The sequence below is a fragment of the Channa argus genome, chromosome 16 (assembly GCF_033026475.1).
Source record: "Channa argus isolate prfri chromosome 16, Channa argus male v1.0, whole genome shotgun sequence".
Taxonomy (NCBI): Eukaryota; Metazoa; Chordata; class Actinopteri; order Anabantiformes; family Channidae; genus Channa; species Channa argus.
The window spans coordinates 18,579,217-18,601,887 of NC_090212.1; the positions used below are offsets into that span (position 1 = coordinate 18,579,217).

A 22,671-nucleotide genomic window follows, 5' to 3' on the forward strand; every position below is an offset into this window, starting at 1 on the left:
TGGTGAGGAAGATGAAGAGGACTAAGGCAGAGCAGAGGACAAAGTGGTGGAAGTTGAAAAAGGAAGAATGTTGTGTAGTTTTCAGTTAGGAGCTGAGACAGACTCTGGGTGGTCAGGAGGTGCTTCCAGATGACTGGACTACTACAGCTAATTTGATCAGGGAGACAAGTAGGAGGGTACTCTGTGTGTCATCTGGAAAGAGGAAAGCGGACAAGGAGACTTGGTGGTGGAACGAGGAAGTTCAGGAGTGTATACAAAGAAAGAGGTTATCTAAGAAGAAGTGGGACACTGAGAGGACTGAAGAGAGTAGACAGGAGTACAGGGAGATGCAGCGAAAGGTGAAGGTAGAGGTGGCAAAGGCCAAACAAAGAGCATATGAGGACTTGTATGTTAGGTTGGACACTAAAGAGGGAGAGGTGGATTTGTACAGGTTGGCCAGACAAAGAGATAAAGATAGGAAGGATGTGCAGCAGGTTAGTGTGATTAAAGATAAGGATGGAAATGTATTGACAGGTGCCAGGAGTGTGATGGGAAGATGGAAGGAGTACTTTGAAGAGTTGATGAACGAGGAAAATGAAAGGGAACGAAGAGTAGAAGAGGTGACTGGTGTGGAGCAGGAAGTAGCAAAGATTAGTAAGAGTGAAGTGAGGAGGACATTGAAGAGGATGAAGAGCGGAAATGCAGTTGGTCCTGATGACATACCTGTGGAGGTATGGAAGTGTCTAGGAGGAGAGGTGGCAGTAGAGTTTCTGACTAGTTTGTTTAACAAGATCTTGGAGAGTGAGAGGATGCCAGAGGACTGGAGGAAAAGTGTACTGGTACCAATTTTTAAGAACAAGGGAGATGTGCAGAGCTGTGGCAACTACAGAGGAAAAAAGCTGATGAGTCACACAATGAAGTTGTGGGAAAGAGTAGTGGAAGCTCGGCTAAGGGCAGAGGTGAGCAGCAATATGGTTTCATGCCTAGAAAGAGTACAACAGATGCAGTATTTGTTTTGAGGATGCTGATGGAGAAGTACAGAGAAGGTCAGAGGGAGTTTCATTGTGTCTTTGTAGATTCAGAGAAAGCGTATGACAGGGTGCAGAGAGAGGAGCTGTGGTATTGTATGAGGACGTCTGGAGTGGCAGAGAAGTATGTTAGAGTGGTGCAGGACATGTATGAGAGCTGTAAGACCGTGGTGAGGTGCTGTAGGTGTGACAGAGGAGTTCAAGGTGGAGGTGGGTCTGCATCAAGGATGGGCTCTGAGCCCCTTCTTGTTTGCTCTGGTGATGGACAGACTGACAGATGAGGTTAGACAAGAATCTCCCTGGACTATGATGTTTGCAGATGACATTGTGATTTGTAGTGAGAGCAGAGAGCAGGTGGAGGAAAATCTAGTGAGGTGGAGGTCTGCTCCGGAAAACAGAGGAATTAAGCTTAGCCGCAGCAAGACAGAATACATGTGTGTCAATGAGAGGGACCCAGGTGGAACAGTGAGGTTACAGGGAGCAGAGGTGAAGAAGGTGCAGGACTTTAAGTACTAAGGGTCAACGGTTCAGAGCAACGGAGAGTGTGGAAAAGAGGTGAAGAGGCGAGTTCAGGCAGGTTGGAACGGGTGGAGAAAAGTGTCAGGTGTGTTGTGTGATAAAAGAGTATCAGCGAGGATGAAAGGAAAGGTGTTCAAGATGGTGGTGAGACCAGAGATGTTGTTCGGCTTAGAGACACTGGCACTGAAGAAAAGAGAGGAGGCAGAGCTGGAGGTAGCAGAGCTTAAGATGTTGAGGTTCTCTTTGGGAGTGATGAGGATGGACAGGATCAGGAATGAGGACATCAGAGGGACAGCTCATGTTAGATGTTTCGGAGATAAAAGTCAGAGAGGCCAGATTGAGGTGGTTTGGACATGTTCAGAGAAGACATTGTGAATATATCGGTAGAAGGATGCTGAGGTTGGAGCTGCCAGGCAGGAGGTCTAGAGGAAGACCAAAGAGGACATTTATGGATGAAGTGAGGGAGGACATGAAGGTAGTTGGTGTAAGTGAAGAGGATACAGAGCACAGAGTTAGATGGAGGCACATGATTCGCTGTGGCGACTCCTGAAAGGGAGCAGCTTAAAGGAAAAGAAGAAGATTCATTTAATTATTAATAATAACATATAAAGGTAAATTGAGCAAATTTGTTGTTTCAAAAGTGTGGATTAAACACTTGTGAACACTAGTTTCCAGAGACATGCTGCAAGTAGACAAAAAGAAGAAAACCCTACTAAAGATTAGCAACCCTAATTTATTTAATAATTAAGTTAATTTTTTCTAAATTAATGAGTTTTATAATCACAACGTTAAGTAATTCTCTTTTGTTTTCCTTCAGTCTAAAAAACTGATTTCACTGTATATGCAGCATCTTTTGTATCAATAAAGGTTAATGACACTTGTCAGCTCTCTTCCTTGTGTCTTTTTCTTTGGTCTGTTTATTGCTGGAGTGTTGACGTCATTTCCTCCCTATGAGCAGCAGGTGGTAGTTTATTATATTTCAGTTCATTTCATCTTCACTTCCCCAGTAAAAATGATCCCAGGCATCAACACCTTGGCTTTCTGTATCCTCTGTGCTGCAGGTAAACTTAAAGTAATCTCAGTACCATTACTTTTACTTACTTTTAACCTATTTTGAAGTGATTCAGGCATGTTTCTAATGTTTTATGTTTTCTATTTTCAGCTGTTTCTCAGTCTGTGTTGATCACTCAGTGGCCTCACTACATCTTCACTCCTCTCAGTCGATCGGCAGAAATGCACTGCTACCAAAATGACACCGACTATCAGTATCTGTATTGGTACAGACAAATAGAAGGAAATGGGTTTCAGCTAATTGTATATATAGCAGCTGGCACCCCAACCTATGAAAAAGAATTTGATACTGGCTATGAAGCGGTGAGATCTGAGACAAAGCAGTGGTCTCTGACAATACCCAGCGTTCAGAAGAAAGACGAGGCTGTTTATCTATGTGCTGCTAGTCTACACAGTGCTGTGGCTGAACTCCGGTCTGTGACAAAAACATACAGAGTGTGACACCTGACCTAATAATATTAACCACATGAAGGAAGAAACTCAACCACACTGAAGATGACATCTGTGCCTTTTGCTGCATGTTGTTTCACTTATATAACAAGGGGGTGAGAAAAAAAAAGAAATAGAAAGATAATAAGCTGCTGTCAAATCTGAAATGTATAGAAGAAAATATATTAGTGATCATGTTTCAACACTTATTCGTGTTTTTTGGACAAGCAATTACCTGCACCACAGTAAATGATGTGTCCTGAATGACTCAGCCAACAGGTGGAGCCAAAGCACACGGTTTACACTTTAGCTCCAGCTTTTATTAAAGAGAAGGTGGTGATAGATTTACCTACAGACAAAACCCTCCTTCAACTAACCAGAGCCATTTTTTCTTTCAAGGGGCTACTTACACTCAACAATGTCTTACCCTATGAGCACATTTGTGTTTTTCTTCACCTGGTTTTTATGTAAGATTCCAAATCATTTTAAATGTCAGTATAATGATTTTCTGTGCAAATTCTAAACAATGTTAAATATAAACACTGTTTTGTCTTCTTCTCTGTATCGGTAACATTTTTAATGTAAATCTGCTTTCTCCACAGATCAGGTCAGCGCTGTAACATTTCACCAATCTCCTCCTCAGATAGTGAAGGAGAACAGTGAGGTCCAGATTGACTGCAGCCATGATGACACTAACCTTCTATTAATGCTTTGGTATCAGCAAAAAAGGGACAGTGTAGCTATGACCCTCATTGGGTCCGGATACAGGGGCTCCCCAACGTACGAGGGTCAGTTTGAAGAACAATTCAAGCTGACGAGAGGAGAAATTGAAAAAGGAACTCTGGTTATACGCAAAGCAAACGTGTCCCACTCCGGCATTTATTTCTGTGCTGCTAGTACACAGCGATGTGGTTTAATGCCACTCCCTCACTAAAAACCCCTCATCCTTTTCCTGTGAACGAGAGGAGTGTTTGCTCTTTGGAGGGAGCTACATTTCTCCTGCAGCAGCACAAACTTTGAGGATGTATCCAGCTGTGATTGCATTTCTTCTCATATTGCTTCCGTGTAATGAAATTTGCAGTGAAATACTTATGACAGTGTCGACTGTTTTCATCAACTATACAATTAGTTTTGCACCATGATTTCTGCATCGGCTAGTTTTTAAATCTGCTCTTATTTCTCCACAGATCAAAGTATTACTGTGAAATTTGAGCCAACTCTTCCAAGAATAGTCAATTCAACAACCAGAGTAGAAATTAAATGCGCTCACGATGACAGCAGCCTTAATGTCATGCTCTGGTATCAGCAAACTGAGGGAGCTCTGATGAACTTAATTGGATACGGCTACACTGGCAGTGAGGCCAGTAAACAGAAACCATTTGAAGATCGATTTGACATTACGCGACAAGACGTGAGAAAAGGAGCTCTGATTATTGGCAGTGCGAGTGAATCAGACTCAGCTGTGTATTTCTGTGCTGCCAGTACACAGTGATGTGGTTTAATGACACCCCATCACTAAAACCCTTATCTCTTTATTTGAGTTTAAATTCAGTATGTTGAGAACCAAGAAAGTTTTCCTAAACGTAGCCGTTGGCTTTTTCTCCCCCCCCATTTGGTTTTAAGCTGCTCTTAGAATACAGACGCTGGCAAGAAAAAGACTGAGAACACCTACACGCTTTAGTGTTTATTATTTTTTTAATTGGTTTTATTCAGGGAAATTGTCGTAAAACACAAAATTTTAAATTCATTTCAAGCATATTTGAGGACTCAATAATGGAAAAAACAAATCTGCATGTCCAACTTTTACCACCAACTATCTGTGGCATTCTACTGATCAAGTTTGCCAGGAATTCAGTTCAAGTGGGAATGCTATTAAACTAATCGTGCAGGTTTCTCCCAGGTGTTAAAACATCTTCAAGTTGGTGTCCAGTAAACCAATACTATGAATTTACATTTTGTCATTTCCAGTTTAATTTAGAACTAAAAATGACCAAAGACAGCTTTCGTTAGAGAATAACCTTCCTCTTTCAAAACAAAGATTTTCTATAGGATATAGCCAAGAAAAAAAATATTCTTTATAAAAGGTGAACACTAGCCTCCAAAAACATGCCGTAACTGAAACTTATCAGGATGCAAGAGGCAGCGGAAGCCCAAGAAAACAAGTACTCATGAGTTTACCCCTTAAGGAGGAAAAAAATAATAAATAATAAATAATTGCATCACATCTTAACAACCCCTTTGCCAATTATACTGTCAGCATTTCTGGTTAAACTCTTATTTCAACGTTTTATTGGCCACCTGAGGGCAGCAGAACCCTTGTCAGACTAAGAGACTAAGACACTGACATATATACAGTTAGAGTTGTGTCGCAAAATACTTTTGAGTGCAAGTCTAATATTATTTCTTTAAGCTCTGTTTTGGTCACCCCCAAAATATCTGGTTCTTCAGTATGACAGTCCGCCTGCAAGCTGCAGGCTGTGCCTGTCTGCCGATTATTGCTGATCACAGAGAGTAAACTGTGTTCAAGTGTGTTGGGAGCACTTTGCAAACAAATGACAATGACCCATCGACATCAAGAAGTTTCAGTTGCTAACACAAAACGATTATCTTAAAGATACTAAAAGAGTTCAGAGCTGAGGGGAAGCAGAGTCAGGCACAATGTATCATATCATCATAGAGTTTCACCTTATACATGTGAAATATTTGATTAGTAATATTGATTGAGGACTGAATTAGGATTGCAGTTGTTTGTCCACTAAGGAACATGTCATGTAAAAAGAACATAATAAAAGTGGCAAAAATAACCAAGCTGTCACGTTTATAGTTCAATCATTATGATTTGTTGCCTAAGGCTTCAAAAAGCTTTTCTATAGTAGGCAAAACCCTGACAATTGCAAGCGATTGTGTGTCTCCTTGGTTCAGTGGTAACGGGGTGGATAAGGAGGTGTGACCAGCTGAGATGTCACTTCCTCTGAGCAGCTACAAAACAAACAAAAGTCACCGTCCCCTTCCCTCTGTTCCGGCTTCTCTTCTTAGCTGCACAGAAATAGCAGCAATCGGGTTGGAGCCTGTTCAGCCGTCAGTCAGCCCGACCTGTACAGCTGCTCCCAAAGCCTGAGAGAGATGGAGGATGAGATACGGAGGAGCTGGGTGGGGGAAGGGGAGAGGGGGGAACGAAAAACACAGCAGGTTTTTGTGTGATGCTTTTTCATCGTGGGGACAGGGGGCCACGGTGATACAATCCTATAGAGCCGCTGTACAAAAACCTCCTCCCATTAACTCCCATTGTGTAAACTGCTACATGCAACCTGGGACATTTTGTGGAGCAGAAAACATTCTGCTGAAGGTATGTGGGATATTAGCATATTTTCACAACGTGAAATCAGAATAAACGAGCAGAATTTGGGGACATTTTTGTTTTAAACAACTTTCTAGTCACATAGGCTAAATTTAGGTGACCATTTTATAATCTTGACCGAAATAAAAAAAAGGCATATGATTATCAAGAGTCTGGTTCTGGACTTTTAAACCTTTTTCTTCCGGGTTAATAGACTATCTCATCATACAGGGTTTTATGGCTTTTTGGTAGAGGAGGCAGTTAGTGTGACACAACAAGTGAAGCTTACTTTGGAAAAGGAACTAAACTCACTGTTTTGGGTAAGCCAAAGCTCTCACAGCTCCAATTTACTACAGAAATTATTATTCTTTTAAAAGTACAACTGTTGGTATGAGAGTGAAGGAAAATTGTGTTATGAAAAGGCTAAAATATTGAGCTGAACAAAGAACACTGTGACCAACACTCAGCCTGCTTACTTTGGCAAAGGAACCAAACTCACTGTTTTAGGTAAATATTTCATTTTGTTATGCGTATTTTGGTATGAACAGAGGAACTAAACCTTAAATAGATATTTTTTTGTAAAGAAATACAGGGAATGTTCACGTTTTGTAATTTTGCACTGCGGAAATGCCAATGAATCGCATTTTGGAAAAGGAACTAAACTGACTGTTGGGCAAATCAAAATTGATTGAAACGGAACAAATGTGGTAAGTTTTGTAACAGGAGTGGTGCATTAAGAATCCTGTTTTTAAGTTGAACTATGAATTACTAATGTCTTCTGATGTTCAGCTTGAATGCAATGTTAGTATTGAAGCTCATTTTGGAACCAAGCTGTTCCTGGCGAGTAAAACGTCAGGTTTTACTCCTGATGGACGAGAAAACCCCACAGAAGTATGTTAGTCATTGAGCGCAAGAGTTTTCTATTACATATAACTTGTAAAAACAGACTGTAGTTCGCCATGTTTAAAGAGAAGTCACATTTAAAACATGAATCTGAACAAAAAAGCAAAGAAAAGAAAGAATTAAAGTAAAAGCAGCATCTTTGGCTGTTTTAAGAAGTGATCGAGTTCACTGTGACACTGGTGGCAATGCAGCTTACTTCGGTGGAGGAACAAAGTTAACTGTTTTAGGTAAGAAATAAAAAAAAAAAAAAGATTAATTTGCATTGTAAATGGAAAGTTTATCAAAATAAAAACACCTTCAATCTTTGCTCTTAAGTTGGATCAGTGTGACGTTTAGGGACTCTGTGTTTGGCAAGTTAAAATGAAAGGTGAAAAACTGAGCACTAATTTTAAAAGGAACGTTACATTTACCACAAAGCTAAGATTAAAGGAAGCAAAGTAGACGGTTTTGATCACTGATCCAGTCCACTGTGACTTTGGTAGTGGTGCAGAAGCTCACTTTGGTGGAGGAACAAAGTTAACCGTTTTAGGTGAGAAATCACATTTAAGATGATGTTCAGGTATGATTCTGTTAAGATGTTTATGATACTCTAAAGCTTAACACATCTCCTAAACATTATTCTTTAGGAACAATCAACAATGAAAATAATTACAGACAACGTGCTCGCAAATATAATAAAGTCAAAATGATTTTTTAGCAACACAGTTAAAGAGGAAATAAGAAGGGTTTTGTTACAGGCAACAGTCTCTGTGCTCCAACAGAGAAGCTTACTTTGGACCTGGAACTAAACTCACGGTTTTAGGTAAGAATAAAAATATGTAACAAAAGCAAAAACAGGAGAAAGTGAAGCTTAGGCTATTTTGAGAACCGTTTGGAAGCACTGTGACTCTAGCACTGCAGCAGCTTTTTGAAAATGCACATTGCTCAGGTATGAATCAGTTCAAATGTTTCTGGTACTGTAAATCTATCCAAAAGGCTTGACTGACTCCACCAAATAAGTTAAACATGTCTGGAACGGTTTCAATGTTTGCACAGATTAAAAAAAAAAAAAAAAAGCAGCAGGAGAAGATTATGTGTAAGTTTAAAGTCCCTGAGCTCCTACAATGAGATTTACTGTGGAGCTTTGTAAATTATTAAAGGGTGGAAGAGGATCATGCAGAAGTTTTTTGTTAAAACAAAAAAAGGAACAACGTCCATGTTCTCCATTAAAAGCAACGCAACAATGAAAAAAAATTGGCATTATGCCCAACCAGTTGTTATCAGCTCTGTGAAATACTGTGAGTTTCCAGTCAGAACCTTATTTTGGAGATGGGACTAAACTAACCGTTTTAGGTAAGAGGTTGAGAATTATTTAATAAATACTGATTTTCAAATGAAAACTTGTGCCTTATACTAACTGGACCAGCTGGTTAGGGATATGCTTTTTAATGTGAGTCTTAAATGAAACTTAAATATGCAGTTTAATGTTAAGGAAGTAGAAATTTTTGTACATCTTCAAGATTGACGCATGCACAGAGAATTGTTTTTAGTTTGTCTGATAAAAGAGCACAAAGATGCTCTACAGCTTTTAGTGCTAAAATGCTCAGCAGGTTTAACTGTAGCCTTGTATCAGTGTGAACAACTACGACCCAGCTTACTTTGGCAGTGGAACCAAACTGACTGTGTTGGGTAAGAAATCTAAATTTAAAATCATGGTTGGAACGGCAGAAGAATAAGTGCTTTGTTTCTAAAATACATTTAAGCTAATTCTGCAAAAAAATCTGCATGTTTAATTCTAATACTTTAAAGTTGTGTTGATTTTCCTCACATGGATGTAAAAATTTTAATGGATGTGAGTGACAAACTCATAAATGCAGTTAAAACAAGTTAGAACTTCCATCAGCCGCAGTTTTTATCATGCGAGTTAGTGGTGTGCTCTGGCAATTATCCTGCTTATTTTGGAGAGGGAACAAAGCTAACAGTGCTCGGTAAGATGACTGCAATACTGTTCTAAAACCATGAGAAGAAAATGTAAAAAAACTGTTGTCTTTAAACTGTAATGATCCTTATGCATTTGGCGTTAATGTTCTTGTGTCGTTTTGTACTCACATCTTCATCTCTGAATTCTAGTATTAAGATGTCACATGTGCTTTAGAATTAGCGGTTGTACATTAGTTTGTTGAGTAATTTATTTCCTTTAACTTGCAGATAAAAACATTGCCATCACTCCACCAACCGTGACATTGCTTAGACCTTCAAAAAAGGAATGTCGAGACCCGAGGGACAATCAGAGGAAGAAGACCCTGGTTTGTGTGGCCAGTGGCTTTTACCCAGACCATGTCACTGTGCGCTGGAAGTTTAATGGTAGGGACGAGACCGATAATGTGGCGACGGACGCCGCTGCCGTAAAGGAAGGAAATTTCTACAGTATCACCAGTAGGTTCAGGGTCTCTGCCGATGACTGGTTCAATCCTAACAATAAATTCACCTGCATTGTCAGCTTCTACGATAGTAGCAATCACATCATTAAAGAAGCGTTTCTTCATGGGGATAAACGTAGGTTCATTTAGAATCTGATCTAAAGTAAAAATCTGATCATAACAGTCACCTGTGTTTGTCTGAACATTCTCTTATTTTTCTATCAGCTGAAGATTCCCCAATTATAACAAGAGGTAAATACATTTATGTCCTTTGTGGTTCTGAACACTTTTAACACATCAATTCTACTGTGGCAGTGTCGTTCGTATGTGTTTCATATTTTCTCTGCGACTCATGTCCTTCACCCAAATGTTCCACAGAGAAATATATGATGATCTCCCAGCATGCCAAACTGTCCTACGGTGTTTTCATCGTGAAGAGCTGCATGTATGGAGCCTTTGCAGCGTTTCTGGTGTGGAAGCTTCAGGTTTGTTCTAGGCTTTAACGTGTTCCCTGTCCCGGCAAGATTTTCCTACATGCCTGCTTTGTTTGGACATTTGTGCTTGACATAAAACAAGCAGTAAGACTTTACCCAATGTTTTTACTTCATAACAAACGAATGACGTTGTGCTCTTTGCCTTTTGCAGAGTTCTGCTGGAAAGTAGAAGACTTGAGAGCTTCGGTTAAAGCAGGACCAAAATATCTTTGGGTTTGGATGGATTATCTTCATTTATGTAAATACATTTTGCAGAAAAGTAGTTGAAGTTTCACGACCATAAGCAAAAATTTGCCAATCAGTAAAAATGAAAATGCAATTAATTGTACAATATTAAAGCTTAACTGGCATTGAAACTGTTAATATTTGTACTTGCGCATACTAACTAGGTGTTTCTGGTTTGCCAAAAGTTTGATGCTTGTCTGTCTTCAATAAAAAGCACTTTCTGCTGAATGACTTGTTTTTAAATTTGTTATTGACTAAAGTTTACATAGAGTAGACATCTAGAAGCTCAGCCCACACTGAAAATCACTTTTTCCAGAGACCGTATGAGGTATTTTTAGTAGCTCACCTAAAAGCTTGATTTCTGAGAAATGTTATTATCGATACGAAACATCTCAACTTAACTTCACAGGCAGGCTTTGAACATATTTTCCAATAAGTAACCTAGAAAGGGGTAAAGCTCCTCAAGTAAAATTTTTTTTTAAATGTAATTCCGCTAAAAAAAATCTGTATTTCATCTTCTTTTTTTTTTTAATAATACTTAAATGTCTAGTTTATTCACTTTGCAATAATATAAGCAAAGTGTTCTCAACATGAATTAAGAAATTCTCCAGTTGTACCTAAATGTGCACTAAATGTTAGAGTGTGAGTGGACCACATAACAGGAAATGAATGTTCTCATTTGTGCACAAAAGAAGGTCAAAGCTGTTGTGGGTGAAGACAAACAGCGGCTTGAAACTGTGCAGAGGAGTAGAACAGAAGCAGACAGGATGTGGTCACAGCATCCTGCAGATCGTTTGTCTGTGCTGAGAACTGATGGAGGTGCAACCTTCAACGTTACCTCAACCTCCAGCTCATAGAGTGCACCTGCATTTCTGCACCAAACCCCCTATTCTGAAGACCTGAGCAAACAGCTGGGAAAACATCCATTTGTGTGTCAACTGACACTGCAGTCTGAAAGTGTCATGTGGAGTCAATTTTATTTATATAGCACTTTTCGTGCACAGTGGCAATTCAAGCTGCTTTACATCAACATAAAAGGAAAATGGACCTATAAAAGAACATCAAACCAATTTCACATAGTGTCAGGGTCACCTTTGATTCACTGGGATGTGCAAATGCATCCAAAATAACACCCTGTACTTAAAGCTTTGAATCGGATACAAAAAAAACTCAAAATTGTTGCAGGTTAAACATAATTATCACATGTAATGAATAATACAAAAATTAAGGGCATTTTAAGGTGATCTCCCTTATAAATCACCTTCATGTGAAGTCAGTATAGGACACGTAACTACATTTATAGCATTTCATCACGATGAGGTCTTAACCGTCGTCTTTAAACATTTAGGACAAAACTCAGGGGAAAAAAAACAGACTTTCTCTATAAGTTTCCTTGAATAACATGTTTCCATCAGATGAATCACATAAACAGGACCGTGTCTAGGGTTCATAAACAGAAACACAGTGGGCCCGATATATGGAAGTCAGATAATATACTGTATATTATAATATTGTTTACTTTGTTAGAAGACCGGATTTTATAATTTTATTTTTAAGGCATATACTATCAAAATGGCAGGAGATTTAAAAAAAAAAAAAAAAACAAAACACTCAACATGAATAAAAACAACAACAATCAATTTGTACTATCATGGTAAAAGTCATAAAAGTAAAGACAAATAAATAAAAATATAATCTTTTGTTAATGACATGGTCTGTCCTCTGTGTGTCTTTGTGCCCGAGGTTGGAGCCCGGCTGGGGTAAAACACTAAGCTTATGCTCACGCAAAATAAGGCCTCTGAGTAACAAGCCAATAAAAGTAGCTTATTAAAACACCAGTTACACAAGTAGAAACACACGGCAATAATTTCAGCTTTCCCCTGAAACAAGAGTCCAGAGGATCCATGATCCACCAGTGAAAACTGATCTAACATTTAAGGGACATACTGAGTCTATGAGATTTTCAATGCTTTCATTAGAAAAATGCCAAGGTGTTAAAAAAATATAAAACTAAACATTTGTAACAAAGTAATTTACTGTTTTTTGATTTTGTTTTTTTATTGATTTTATAAAACTAGTATGGAAAAAGGTTTCATCCAGGCACTGGTGTAGAAGTTTAGGTTCAGTAGGTTCATGGATTAAAACCTTTTTTTCTAAAAATAATGACAAGAAAGAGATGTTGGCTTGTCCCCCATGTTTGAACCAAAATAAATAGTCCTTACTATTCCAATAGTTTTCTAGGCTCTTTATCACAATTACAAAAGTTATTTATCAGACACTTTTCTCCAAGACAAATTAGAAGTAGGAAGCAAACATCAAAGGTAACTTCAGGTTCAGTGTATTAGCCAATTCACTTCAACTAGTGGGAGGAAGACCTAGGTTTCAACGACGGACCCTGACCACAGCTGGACAGCCGCTTTACCAACTGAGCCACAGCTAAACTGGCTTTGTGACACCGGATGCCCAGTGGAGGCTGCACACGTGTAACAAGCAGAGTCTGCAAACGTCAGCGGGCTGACTTTCAAGGTGCCATCTGCTGGGTGAACTTCCAAAACAGTCAGCCAGGACGCAAACCTTTGACCAAGCTGTTGTAAATATCAGAGAGATTTTTTTTTATTATCTTATGTCACATAGTTTTACAGGTAAGGTCCATGAAGAGTTAGCAGTTGTGTGCATTTTCTGTGGAATATTTGTTTTTTTGATAAAAAGTGAAAGAATGGAATATGGGGATGAAGAACAAGGCAGTTGTTGGTGACAGTAGTGAATAGTGGTGAAGCTCAAGCTCCAATTATATTGTTATTTTAAATACAGTATATTCTACCATCCATCTGTTATCTTACTTAGTATCGAGTCGGATTCAGGGCTAAATCTCGACATTTTACTGCAAAGTATTCTACAAAAAACTAAAAAATAAATGCTGCCCTCTACTGGTTGAAGCCTCACTAATGCAATTCATTTTTGCTATTGGGCTGGTTTAGTTGCAGCAGACGTATTCACTAACCACCCTACTCCCCCTCACCCATCTCCCCCAGCCCTGCTGTAAAATGTCCAGCAACAGACCGAACCAAGTGAGCCTCTATCCCTGTTGGGGTCTGTTGGGCACAGCAGACTGTTGCCGTTTCAGGGAATTCTAGAGATTAAAACTTTTAAAGAGCCCTCTGTGTAATATCTGCCCTGCGGTTCCTCATCGCACATCCCCACCTCACCCCATTTTTTTCAGATAAAAACCCCTTGGCCTAAGCCTTTCTTTGTATCTATTGTAATGTATGCAAATTTAAATGTTTTTCAATATTCTGCTTTACTCGCATATCAACCCACAAAGTCTCAAAAACTGACTTATTGACAATGTGGATTTAATTATAGGAGCTCACAGGTTCAGAGGATGGCTAACACGCACCCACACAATCAAATCCCCACACACCAATATTATAGAATAAAAAGATGACAAATATGATGTCTGATATGCAGGCAATCAACACCTGCAGACAACACACTGGAGTTACTGTACTTCAGAGATGAAAGGGATTCAGGAGCACAGTATTAAATCAGCAATGTTTTTTATGAATGGATTGTTAAAATAATTATAAGCCGATTGTTAGCGAGTGGATTTATCACCTAGTGCAGGTGGTATAGTGGGAGCTCGGGCACATACAAAAGTCAGGTCCCCATCTGCAACTCTTTACATCTCAGTGGTTACGTCACCTCCCATCACACACACTGACAGTGACTCTGGTCTCCTTGATCATTTTAGTCAGAACACAATGAAGATCACAGCTGGACTGGTCTCTGCAGCTCTACTCTCTATTATAGGTCTGTATATTATCACACTGAGGACTAAGGAAAACTTGAAATACTGACATCATATTAGTTTTCATGTTTAAGGTGACTTACAGGTGAATCTGTAGCATAACAAGATTGTTTTCCCTGCACAGGTCTTATTGATGGTGAGGTCACCCAGACTCCTCTGCTGTGGAAGGATGAGGGTCAGTCCGCCACCATGAACTGCAGCCACACTAAGGGCAGTACATATCGGCAGATGTACTGGTACAGACAACTGCCTGGGGAAACAATGAGACAAATAGTTATTCATGAGCGCTATATGCAGTTGTGAAAACTAAGTGGCTTTAGTAAAGAAAAATATCCAGCAATGAAGAACGATACAGAGATTGGATCTTTGACAGTGGAGAAGCTGCAGTCTGGAGACAGCGGAGTGTATTTCTGTGCTGTGAGTGAACACAGTGATACAGGAGACTGAGGCAGCTGCACAAATACCAACAGTGGATACAAGCTCTTTAAACTCTATGTACAGAGGGGAACTATAGAGATTTTGTTTCTTATCTTAGGCAAGGATGGGGAAAATATAATCCCATTACTTTTAAAATATTAGTTTGGATATTGGATAAGAACGTAATTCCATGTCACTATCTAATTTCTATTGTAATACTGAATTTTCCTCTTCATGTTAAACTTTTACAATTGCGTGTCTTAAACTAAAAAAAAAAATTAAGTTTAGATCAGAGAACATCAAACAGTGCTGAGACACATCCAGCAGTAACTCCTCATATATAACTACTCTGGCACACCTGAGACTGAGATCATAGACATGATCAATCACAGCTTCCTCAGTTTAAAGCCATTTGTGCTCTGGATAAAAGGACCTTTAGTGACCTTTTGTAAGGTCACTAAATACTGATCATATCGTGACCGTTTTAAAAGTCTATTGTACATCAGTTAAAATGTTCACTCGTCGTAACTTTTACTGTTCTACACATAGGACATGAGAAGAGGGGGAAACAATCACACTACGAAAAAAAAGACACTTATTACAAACATTATTCCACCTTTTTGAAACTTTGGACTTTCAATCAAACTTCACAGATGAAACATGCAAATGGGACATGGAGGCTTAGAGAGACCATGAGTGAAGTGAAAAATAAAACAATTCATAATACTGACACTTGCATCATTAGCAGTTCTTTACATCTGTTGAAACATCAGACCACCCATCACAGTGTGTCAGTGACCCTGGTCTCTAAATTCATTTAGAGAACAATGATCACAGCTAATCTGCATTTCTATTTTCAATTCAATATTCAAATGTAGAAAATAGTCACAGCAATGTAACACCTCACAATTGATTGCTTTGTCCAAGCAACAATCAAAAAGCCAATTGTATTCTATTCATACAGGTATACAATGCAAGAACTGACAAAAGTATTTGCTCTCATGCTCTCAACATCAAGAGAGCAACCACAATCTTGCAATGTCCTGTATCTCCTCCCCTCTACGTTGAGCCAGGAACATCTGTTCAGTCCATCAGTCAATGCAGAGACGGGCAGGAAGACATACACCATGATAAGAAACCTCTACAGGATCACTTTGCTACTAATCTGGCTCCACTGTAAGTTTAATTCAAACTCCTTTAAAAACCTACATGTTTTGTCATATTATGTAGCTTTTTACGCAGCGATTTTCTCTTTCAACATAGGCCGTTCACTTGGCAGTAACGTCCACCAGGCTCCGTCATCACTAATAACAACACCTAATGGCTCAGTAATCCTCAGTTGCAACCATTCAGTCGTAACGTACAACGTAATACTGTGGTACCAGCAGCCGATGAATGACTCTGCCCTCAAACTCATTGGACACATTCTGTACAAAAACCCAACCTTAGAGGATCAATTTGCACATCATTACAAAGTGACTGGAGATGGCTCTGCAAACTCTCAACTTCATGTGCTGAAGCTCATGCAGCCAGAAGACAGTGGCATGTTTTACTGTGCAGCTAGTAGGCACAATGACTCGTTCAGCGTTTTACCTCTACAAAAACCCTCCACATAAATATACAAAGACGAGTACACCTGCAACTAACTACCGCATATACGTGTGGCAGGAAATCACCACCGATATCAGCATTAAAACAACCTCTTCTTGTGTTAATTCACATCAGGATAGTGCACAAATTCACCGACATGTGACGCAGTTAATGTCAAACCCCCTCCCCCCCCTCCCCCCACTTCCCACCCTCTTTTACACGCAGACAACTCTGCTCAGATTGCAGTTGGTTTGGTTCGCATCTAGGTTATGACCATGATCAGACTCTTTATATATTTAGCAGCTGTGCAATTCTGTTTGACAGGTAATATTAGATCATTTCATAATGAATGGGCCAATACATTTCCTGTGAGCCTTAATCCTCACTAATGTTTGTTTCCCCCACAGAACTCTCAAAGGACAGAGTCAATCAGTCTCCCACTGCACTGATCAAACATCTTGGGGAAGAAGTCCAGATAAATTGCAGCCATTCGAACACTAATTGGGATATGATCCAGTGGTATAAACAGTCTGTCCAGGAAAATGATATGGCTCTAGTTGGATATGTACGCTTCTCTAGTCCATCTCTTGAAGACCAATTTAAAAATGATTACATTGTGAGCGGAAACGGGGGAAGTCTCTCAACTCTTCACATTTCAAAACTGAGCAGAATCGAGCTCAGTGCAGTGTATTTCTGTGCTGCCAGTAAAGCACAGTGCTGCATAAAACCTCAAACTTCAACAAAAACCTTCTCTGAGTCAGACAGTAACACAAGCATTCACCTGCTGATACAGTGATGAAGAAGAAAGAAACCACACTGTGAATGACTGATTTTAGACAAGTGGCTCAGCATAAACTAGCTTCTCATTTTCCCCTTCAGGGTGCAGTGTTTCTCCACAAGCAAACGTTTGATCGGACTCACTTTCCTGGGAAAACCCACAAAAGACATAAATAAAAAGCAACTTTCATGTCAACATCTGTCTTCATAAGTAATGTAGACTTAATATAACAAGAATATTGTTTTGTATTTTATATGAAATATCAAAGTATTTGAATTAAGATACTCACTACTATTTGCCACACAAACATAAGCCATTCTTCATTTTCATACCTAGATGTTTAAGTTTCAATAACTGCAATTTGAGTATTAATAGCTACTGTGCCCTTTGCTTTCCCATTGGTTAGCAGTGGTTTTAATGTTTAGAAGAAGACATTCTGCTTTACTGTTATACATTATTAGTCATTATATTATTCGAAAAGAACAACATTAATGTTTTGTCTATGATGCTTAAATGCAGAATTAAACCAGGATGTCATTGCTATTTTATTGTAATAAACTCAATTTTCAACTCGCTTTCTAAGGCTTTAGTTTAGTGTGTAAATCTAAATGAATACTTTTAAACTTTCTTCTAACTTCCCCATATTAAAATATTTCCATCATTAGGGGTTCAGATAAAGTTCAGAGTTCAGGAAAAGCATCTTGACCATGATTACAAACTCCATAGTTTGGGCAATCTGAAGGCTCCTGCAAGTGATGTTCTCGAGAGGCATTTTCTGCTAGTAGAGATATATTTTAATATAGGGAAATCAGAGGGAGGTTTAATGGCATTCGTTTACACGTACTACTCAAACAAATGTTAAAAACGTACGCAATTTTAATAAAACTGCACAACCTCCACTTAAGAGACTTTAAGGAGAATTAAGACCCAAAAACTGAGAATGAGAGTTTGTCTTTCAAGCAAGTTGACATGTTATTATTTGAATCAAATACCAGTGATGACAGAAGTGCTATTTGTTTTACTTATTGTTCTCTTATATAAGATGAGGGTGATTGTTTGACGTCTTACACTGAGCAAAGCATATGGTGGTTTTACTTTGAAATGAGGATGCAGCACTATGATACCTCCCACATACGTTTTCTGAAACAAGCAGGACGTAATTAGATTCCCCGCATTGACTGACACTAGCAACAGGAACAAGACTGAATTTGTGTTCAGTCAAAAGACAAAACATGATGATGTTTGTCTGTTGCATATGTTGTATATATGCTATACTGATTTCAGGTATACTAAGGACAAGTCTGTCCAATAGTCCTTATCAGCAGAGACTGCTATTGCTACAGTATTCCAGTTGCATACTTCAATCTGTTCCCACAGCCTTTTAAATTTAAGTCGGACTTGGTCTTACTTCAATTATAACTTGTTTTTCCTTTATGTCTTTTCCACAGGTTCTTCTCTAAACAACAAAGTCAACCAAACTCCCGCAGTCATGTTCAGAATACCTGGAGAAACAGCCCAAATCAACTGTTCACACAGTAGCTCAACCTATGATCAAATCCTCTGGTACAAGCAGTTAAAGAGCCGTCAACTACAGCTACTGGGATCCATTTATGGAGACACCTTATTTCCAGAAGCTGGAGTGGGTGTGAAGATATATGGGACTGCAAACAAAGACCAGACCTGTACACTAGCATTTGAAGGACTCGAAGTTAACAACAGTGCTTTACTTCTGTGCTGCTCGTTACCACAGTACCTCATACCACTGATCTTCAGTACAAAAACCTCCCCACCACAGTTATTTGTAGCACACTGCACCTGTATTTCTTCATAAGATGGTGGTACATCTTTAATCAGAACTTTACGCTGAGCCAGCGTCATGTAACGGCAGTTAACATGACAACTTTGCAGATAAGCTGGGAAAACACTGTCTCCACCCACCAGATGACTTCATGATGGTTTACTCAAAGGGGAGACACTCTGATATAAGAGGTGAAACACAGTACATTTTTCAGTAGCAACAGTAAAATTATTGTCAAAGTAACCAAAAAGAACCACCATGAATATCCTATTAGTAATAACGGTTTTTAATACTATGCTGCTTTCAGGTAATGTCACACACACTTTTATTCCTTTTTACTACAGCCAGTATTACACAGTGCTGCCAGTATCCTCTGAATTTTATCTTGGTTTCATTTCATTACACCACTGAATTTACCATGTTTCCTCAACAGCTTCCTCTCTAGGTGACCAAGTCCACCAGAAGCCAGCAGATATTTACACACAACAAGGAGAATCAGCCAAAATAAACTGTTCACACACCATTTCTAGCTACAACCGAATCTACTGGTACAAGCAGTCAAACAGACAACTACAGTTCCTGGGATATATGTATTTAAGCAATGGATATCCAGAAGATGGGCTGACTGTTAAGATGGCGGGGAGTGCAAACAAAGACGAGATCTGCACATTAACAATTGAAGGACTCAGTCTGAACAGCAGTGCAGTTTACTTCTGTGCTGCTAGTCGACACAGTGAGACACATCACTGTTCCACAGTACAAAAACATCTAAAAAGCACATTGATTCATCTCAGTATTACAGCTCACAACTCGATGCACCTGGAATAACCCATTCTAACCAGTGCTGGTCTTTCATCTAACAAAGATCACATATTATGAGTGAAAGCTTTGGACTTTTATTGTAATAAAGTTATCTTAAATTCTTTCAGTAAAACTCCTAATTAGGATTAAACTGATGTTCTTTCACCTATTTAGGTACATTTTAAAATCAAATTTGTAAACTCATTTCTTTTGAGCAAACATGTCATATTCCATAATAATAACCGTTAGTACTTAATCACTTCCACACTAAACAATGTCTGTGTAATTATTTTGTTTTAAACAAAACACGAGGTGTGTAGTAGTTGCTGACATGATGTATTTGTTGTCTTGCAGAAAAAGCAAAATGACACCGCCCACTTTAAAGTCTACATGTCATCCTGACAGGACGGTTTCTTTAGACAGTGTGGTGGAAAGAACTGGCAGGACAGCATGAACTTCGATGAAAACACATTGCCACCTCGACTGATGTTAAACCCAGTCAGAAATCACCACATCATGATCCTTTTCCTCTGCATTAGGGTCATACTTGTGTCAGGTAATACGTAGACCTATTTAGAAAGTGTACGCAGTTATTTTGCAGGTTGCTTTAGCTTAATGAGTCACATTATTTGTACTGAAATATAAAATCGGGAATTACAGAAACTAAAAATGTTTCCTCTGCTTTCAATTCATCTCTATTTTCTTACATTATTGTTAATTGTATCTTTTCAGCAGGTTCCTCTGTCAGTGACATAGTCATCCAGACTCCACCCGTCATCTACAAAAATCCGGGAGAACCAGTCAGCATAAACTGCTCACACAGTCATCAGAGTTACAACCAAATACTCTGGTACAAGCAACTGAAGAGCAAAGGGCTTCAGTTTCTGGGATACATGAACGTAAACTCGGGTGTTTCTGAAGCTGGAGAGAATGTTAAAATTGAAGGGGATGCACGGAGAGATAAGACCTGCACATTAAAAATTGAAAGACTCAGCGTGAACAGCAGTGCAGTTTATTTCTGCGCTGCTAGTTTCCACAGTGTTACATATCACTGCTCCCCAGAACAAAAACCTCCCAATCACATGCATCTCCAGATTTTCAAATCTCTTTGCACCTGTATTCTTGCCTTACATGAGGTGGCAGTATGGCTTCAAACAGACCCCTTATACTCAGCCAATGGTGCTTGATGGATGTTGATATAAATCCAATAAGTTGAAGATAAACCATGGCCCCACCCACCTACAGAGCCCATATTATGCTGATTGGAGAGTTTAAGGGCAGGTTGGAAATAAGTATTTCCCCTGAAGCACTAACAAAATCTCACAATAGTAAAATTATTACTACAACACAAAAGACAACATGAACATTTTTTTGTTCAGCCTTACATTTAGCACCATTCTGGTGTCAGGTAATTTATCTGCATGCAACCAGTATTATACAGAATCGATATTACAGCTGTGACAGAATTTTATTATAGACACTACTGAATTATACTGCATAATTTTGTTTCTTCGTTCATTTCAATAGGTTCCTCTGTCAGCGACCTAGTCAAGCAGTCTCCAGCTGAAATTTACAAGAAACCCGGAGAAGACGCCAAAATCAACTGTTCACACAGTCATCAGAGTTACAATCAAATCCTTTGGTATAAACAGTTAGAGAACAAACAGCTACAGTTACTGGGATATGTGTATATGAATAATTATAATCCTGAACCAGAAGTAAATGTGAACTTTAATGGGAGTGCAAGGACGGGCGAGATCTGCGTGATAACAATTCAAGGACTCACAGTGAACAGCAGTGCAACTTACTTCTGTGCTGCCAGTTTCCACAGTGCCACAGCTCACTGCTCCTCAGTACAAAAACCTCCCTAGCTAACACTCTCCGTACTGCAACTCATTCAGCCAATGTTGTCTTCTGTCTCTGAGACCAGGTTCCTGAACATTTTCAATGTCTGCTGTGCCTGCATTTCATGTCACCAGGGTCATAGCAACCCTCCTTAGGTTTTTTTTGTTGATGATGATTACTGTCCCTGTGGCATAATTTCAAAAATACTAGACTTCAATTGACTTTTAGCACTAGAAAGAATGTCCCTTCATCTGGATTCAAAACAATTAATGAACAGGCTTCTCAAAAAGAAAAACCTTGGGATAACTAAATGAGTTAAGATTAAATCTCTAAATTCAGACATAATATAGCAAAAAAGCAGGGGAAGCACTATGACACCACCCACCTTACAAAGGCACTGTTTGCTTTCCTGATTGGACCGTTTCTCAATCAGCATGCACAAAGCAGCATATAAAGTGATGAACAAGACTGAACTTAAAATCTGTAAGAAAACACACCATGATCATTTTCTTCTGTATAACCTTTAATGCTGTACTCGTCTCAGGTAATGAAACTTATTTAACAAGTCAACAACTGCTTTAGATTATTAATGTTTATAATATTCACAAAGACATTAAAGATCCATCAACAAGACTTTGGATGTAGTCATATTTGTATAATTATTTTTAAATGTATTTGCACTATATTTTTGTTTTTGGTGATGCCTTTTCAACAGGTGCTTCTCTAAATGAGAAAGTCCGTCAGACTCCAGCTATCATCTTCTACAAACCTGGGGAAACAGCTAAGATTAATTGTTCGCACAGTATTCAGGACTATAACAAAATTCTCTGGTACAAGCAATCACAGAGCAAACAGCTACAGTTCCTGGGGTACATGAATGTCAACAATGGATATCCTGAAGAAGGGGAGAAGGTGAAAATTGAGGGATCTGCAAGTAAAGAAGACAGCTGTATGCTATCAATTCAAGAACTCAAGCCGAGCAGCAGTGCTACTTACTTCTGTGCTGCTAGTCTACACATTGCTGCATATCACAGCTTGTCACTACAAAAACCTAATAGCACATTGTTTCATGTTACTTTTACAGCTCAGAGCTCATTGCACCTGTATCAACCCATTCTCAACAATCACTATGAGAATCACTATGAGCCCGCAAACCCCCCATCACATTTTAGAGCCAGGGGTTTTAAGTTTTTGTGAATAATTGCCAAATTAACAAATAACAGAAAAATAAATTATATGTTACTGTCGAA

The 22,671-nt window shown here is 38.9% G+C and overlaps 1 long non-coding RNA gene and 1 gene segment (V, D, J or C); both read left to right on the forward strand.

Moving 5' to 3' along the window:
* LOC137101077 (T-cell receptor beta-1 chain C region-like) overlaps positions 1–10,612 on the forward strand; it is a 53,573-nt gene extending 42,961 nt beyond the window's left edge. The window contains 4 exon segments of the C gene segment in view: positions 9,454–9,801; positions 9,891–9,917; positions 10,044–10,150; positions 10,311–10,612. Of these exon segments, the coding sequence occupies positions 9,454–9,801; positions 9,891–9,917; positions 10,044–10,150; positions 10,311–10,328 (500 nt within the window).
* A 3,477-nt stretch (positions 10,613–14,089) lies between these two features.
* Positions 14,090–16,066, forward strand: LOC137101082 (uncharacterized). The gene is made up of 3 exons (XR_010910983.1): positions 14,090–14,194; positions 14,317–15,785; positions 15,873–16,066. It is a non-coding gene; the product is annotated as an uncharacterized lncRNA (long non-coding RNA).
* The last annotated feature ends 6,605 nt before the right edge of the window (positions 16,067–22,671 follow it).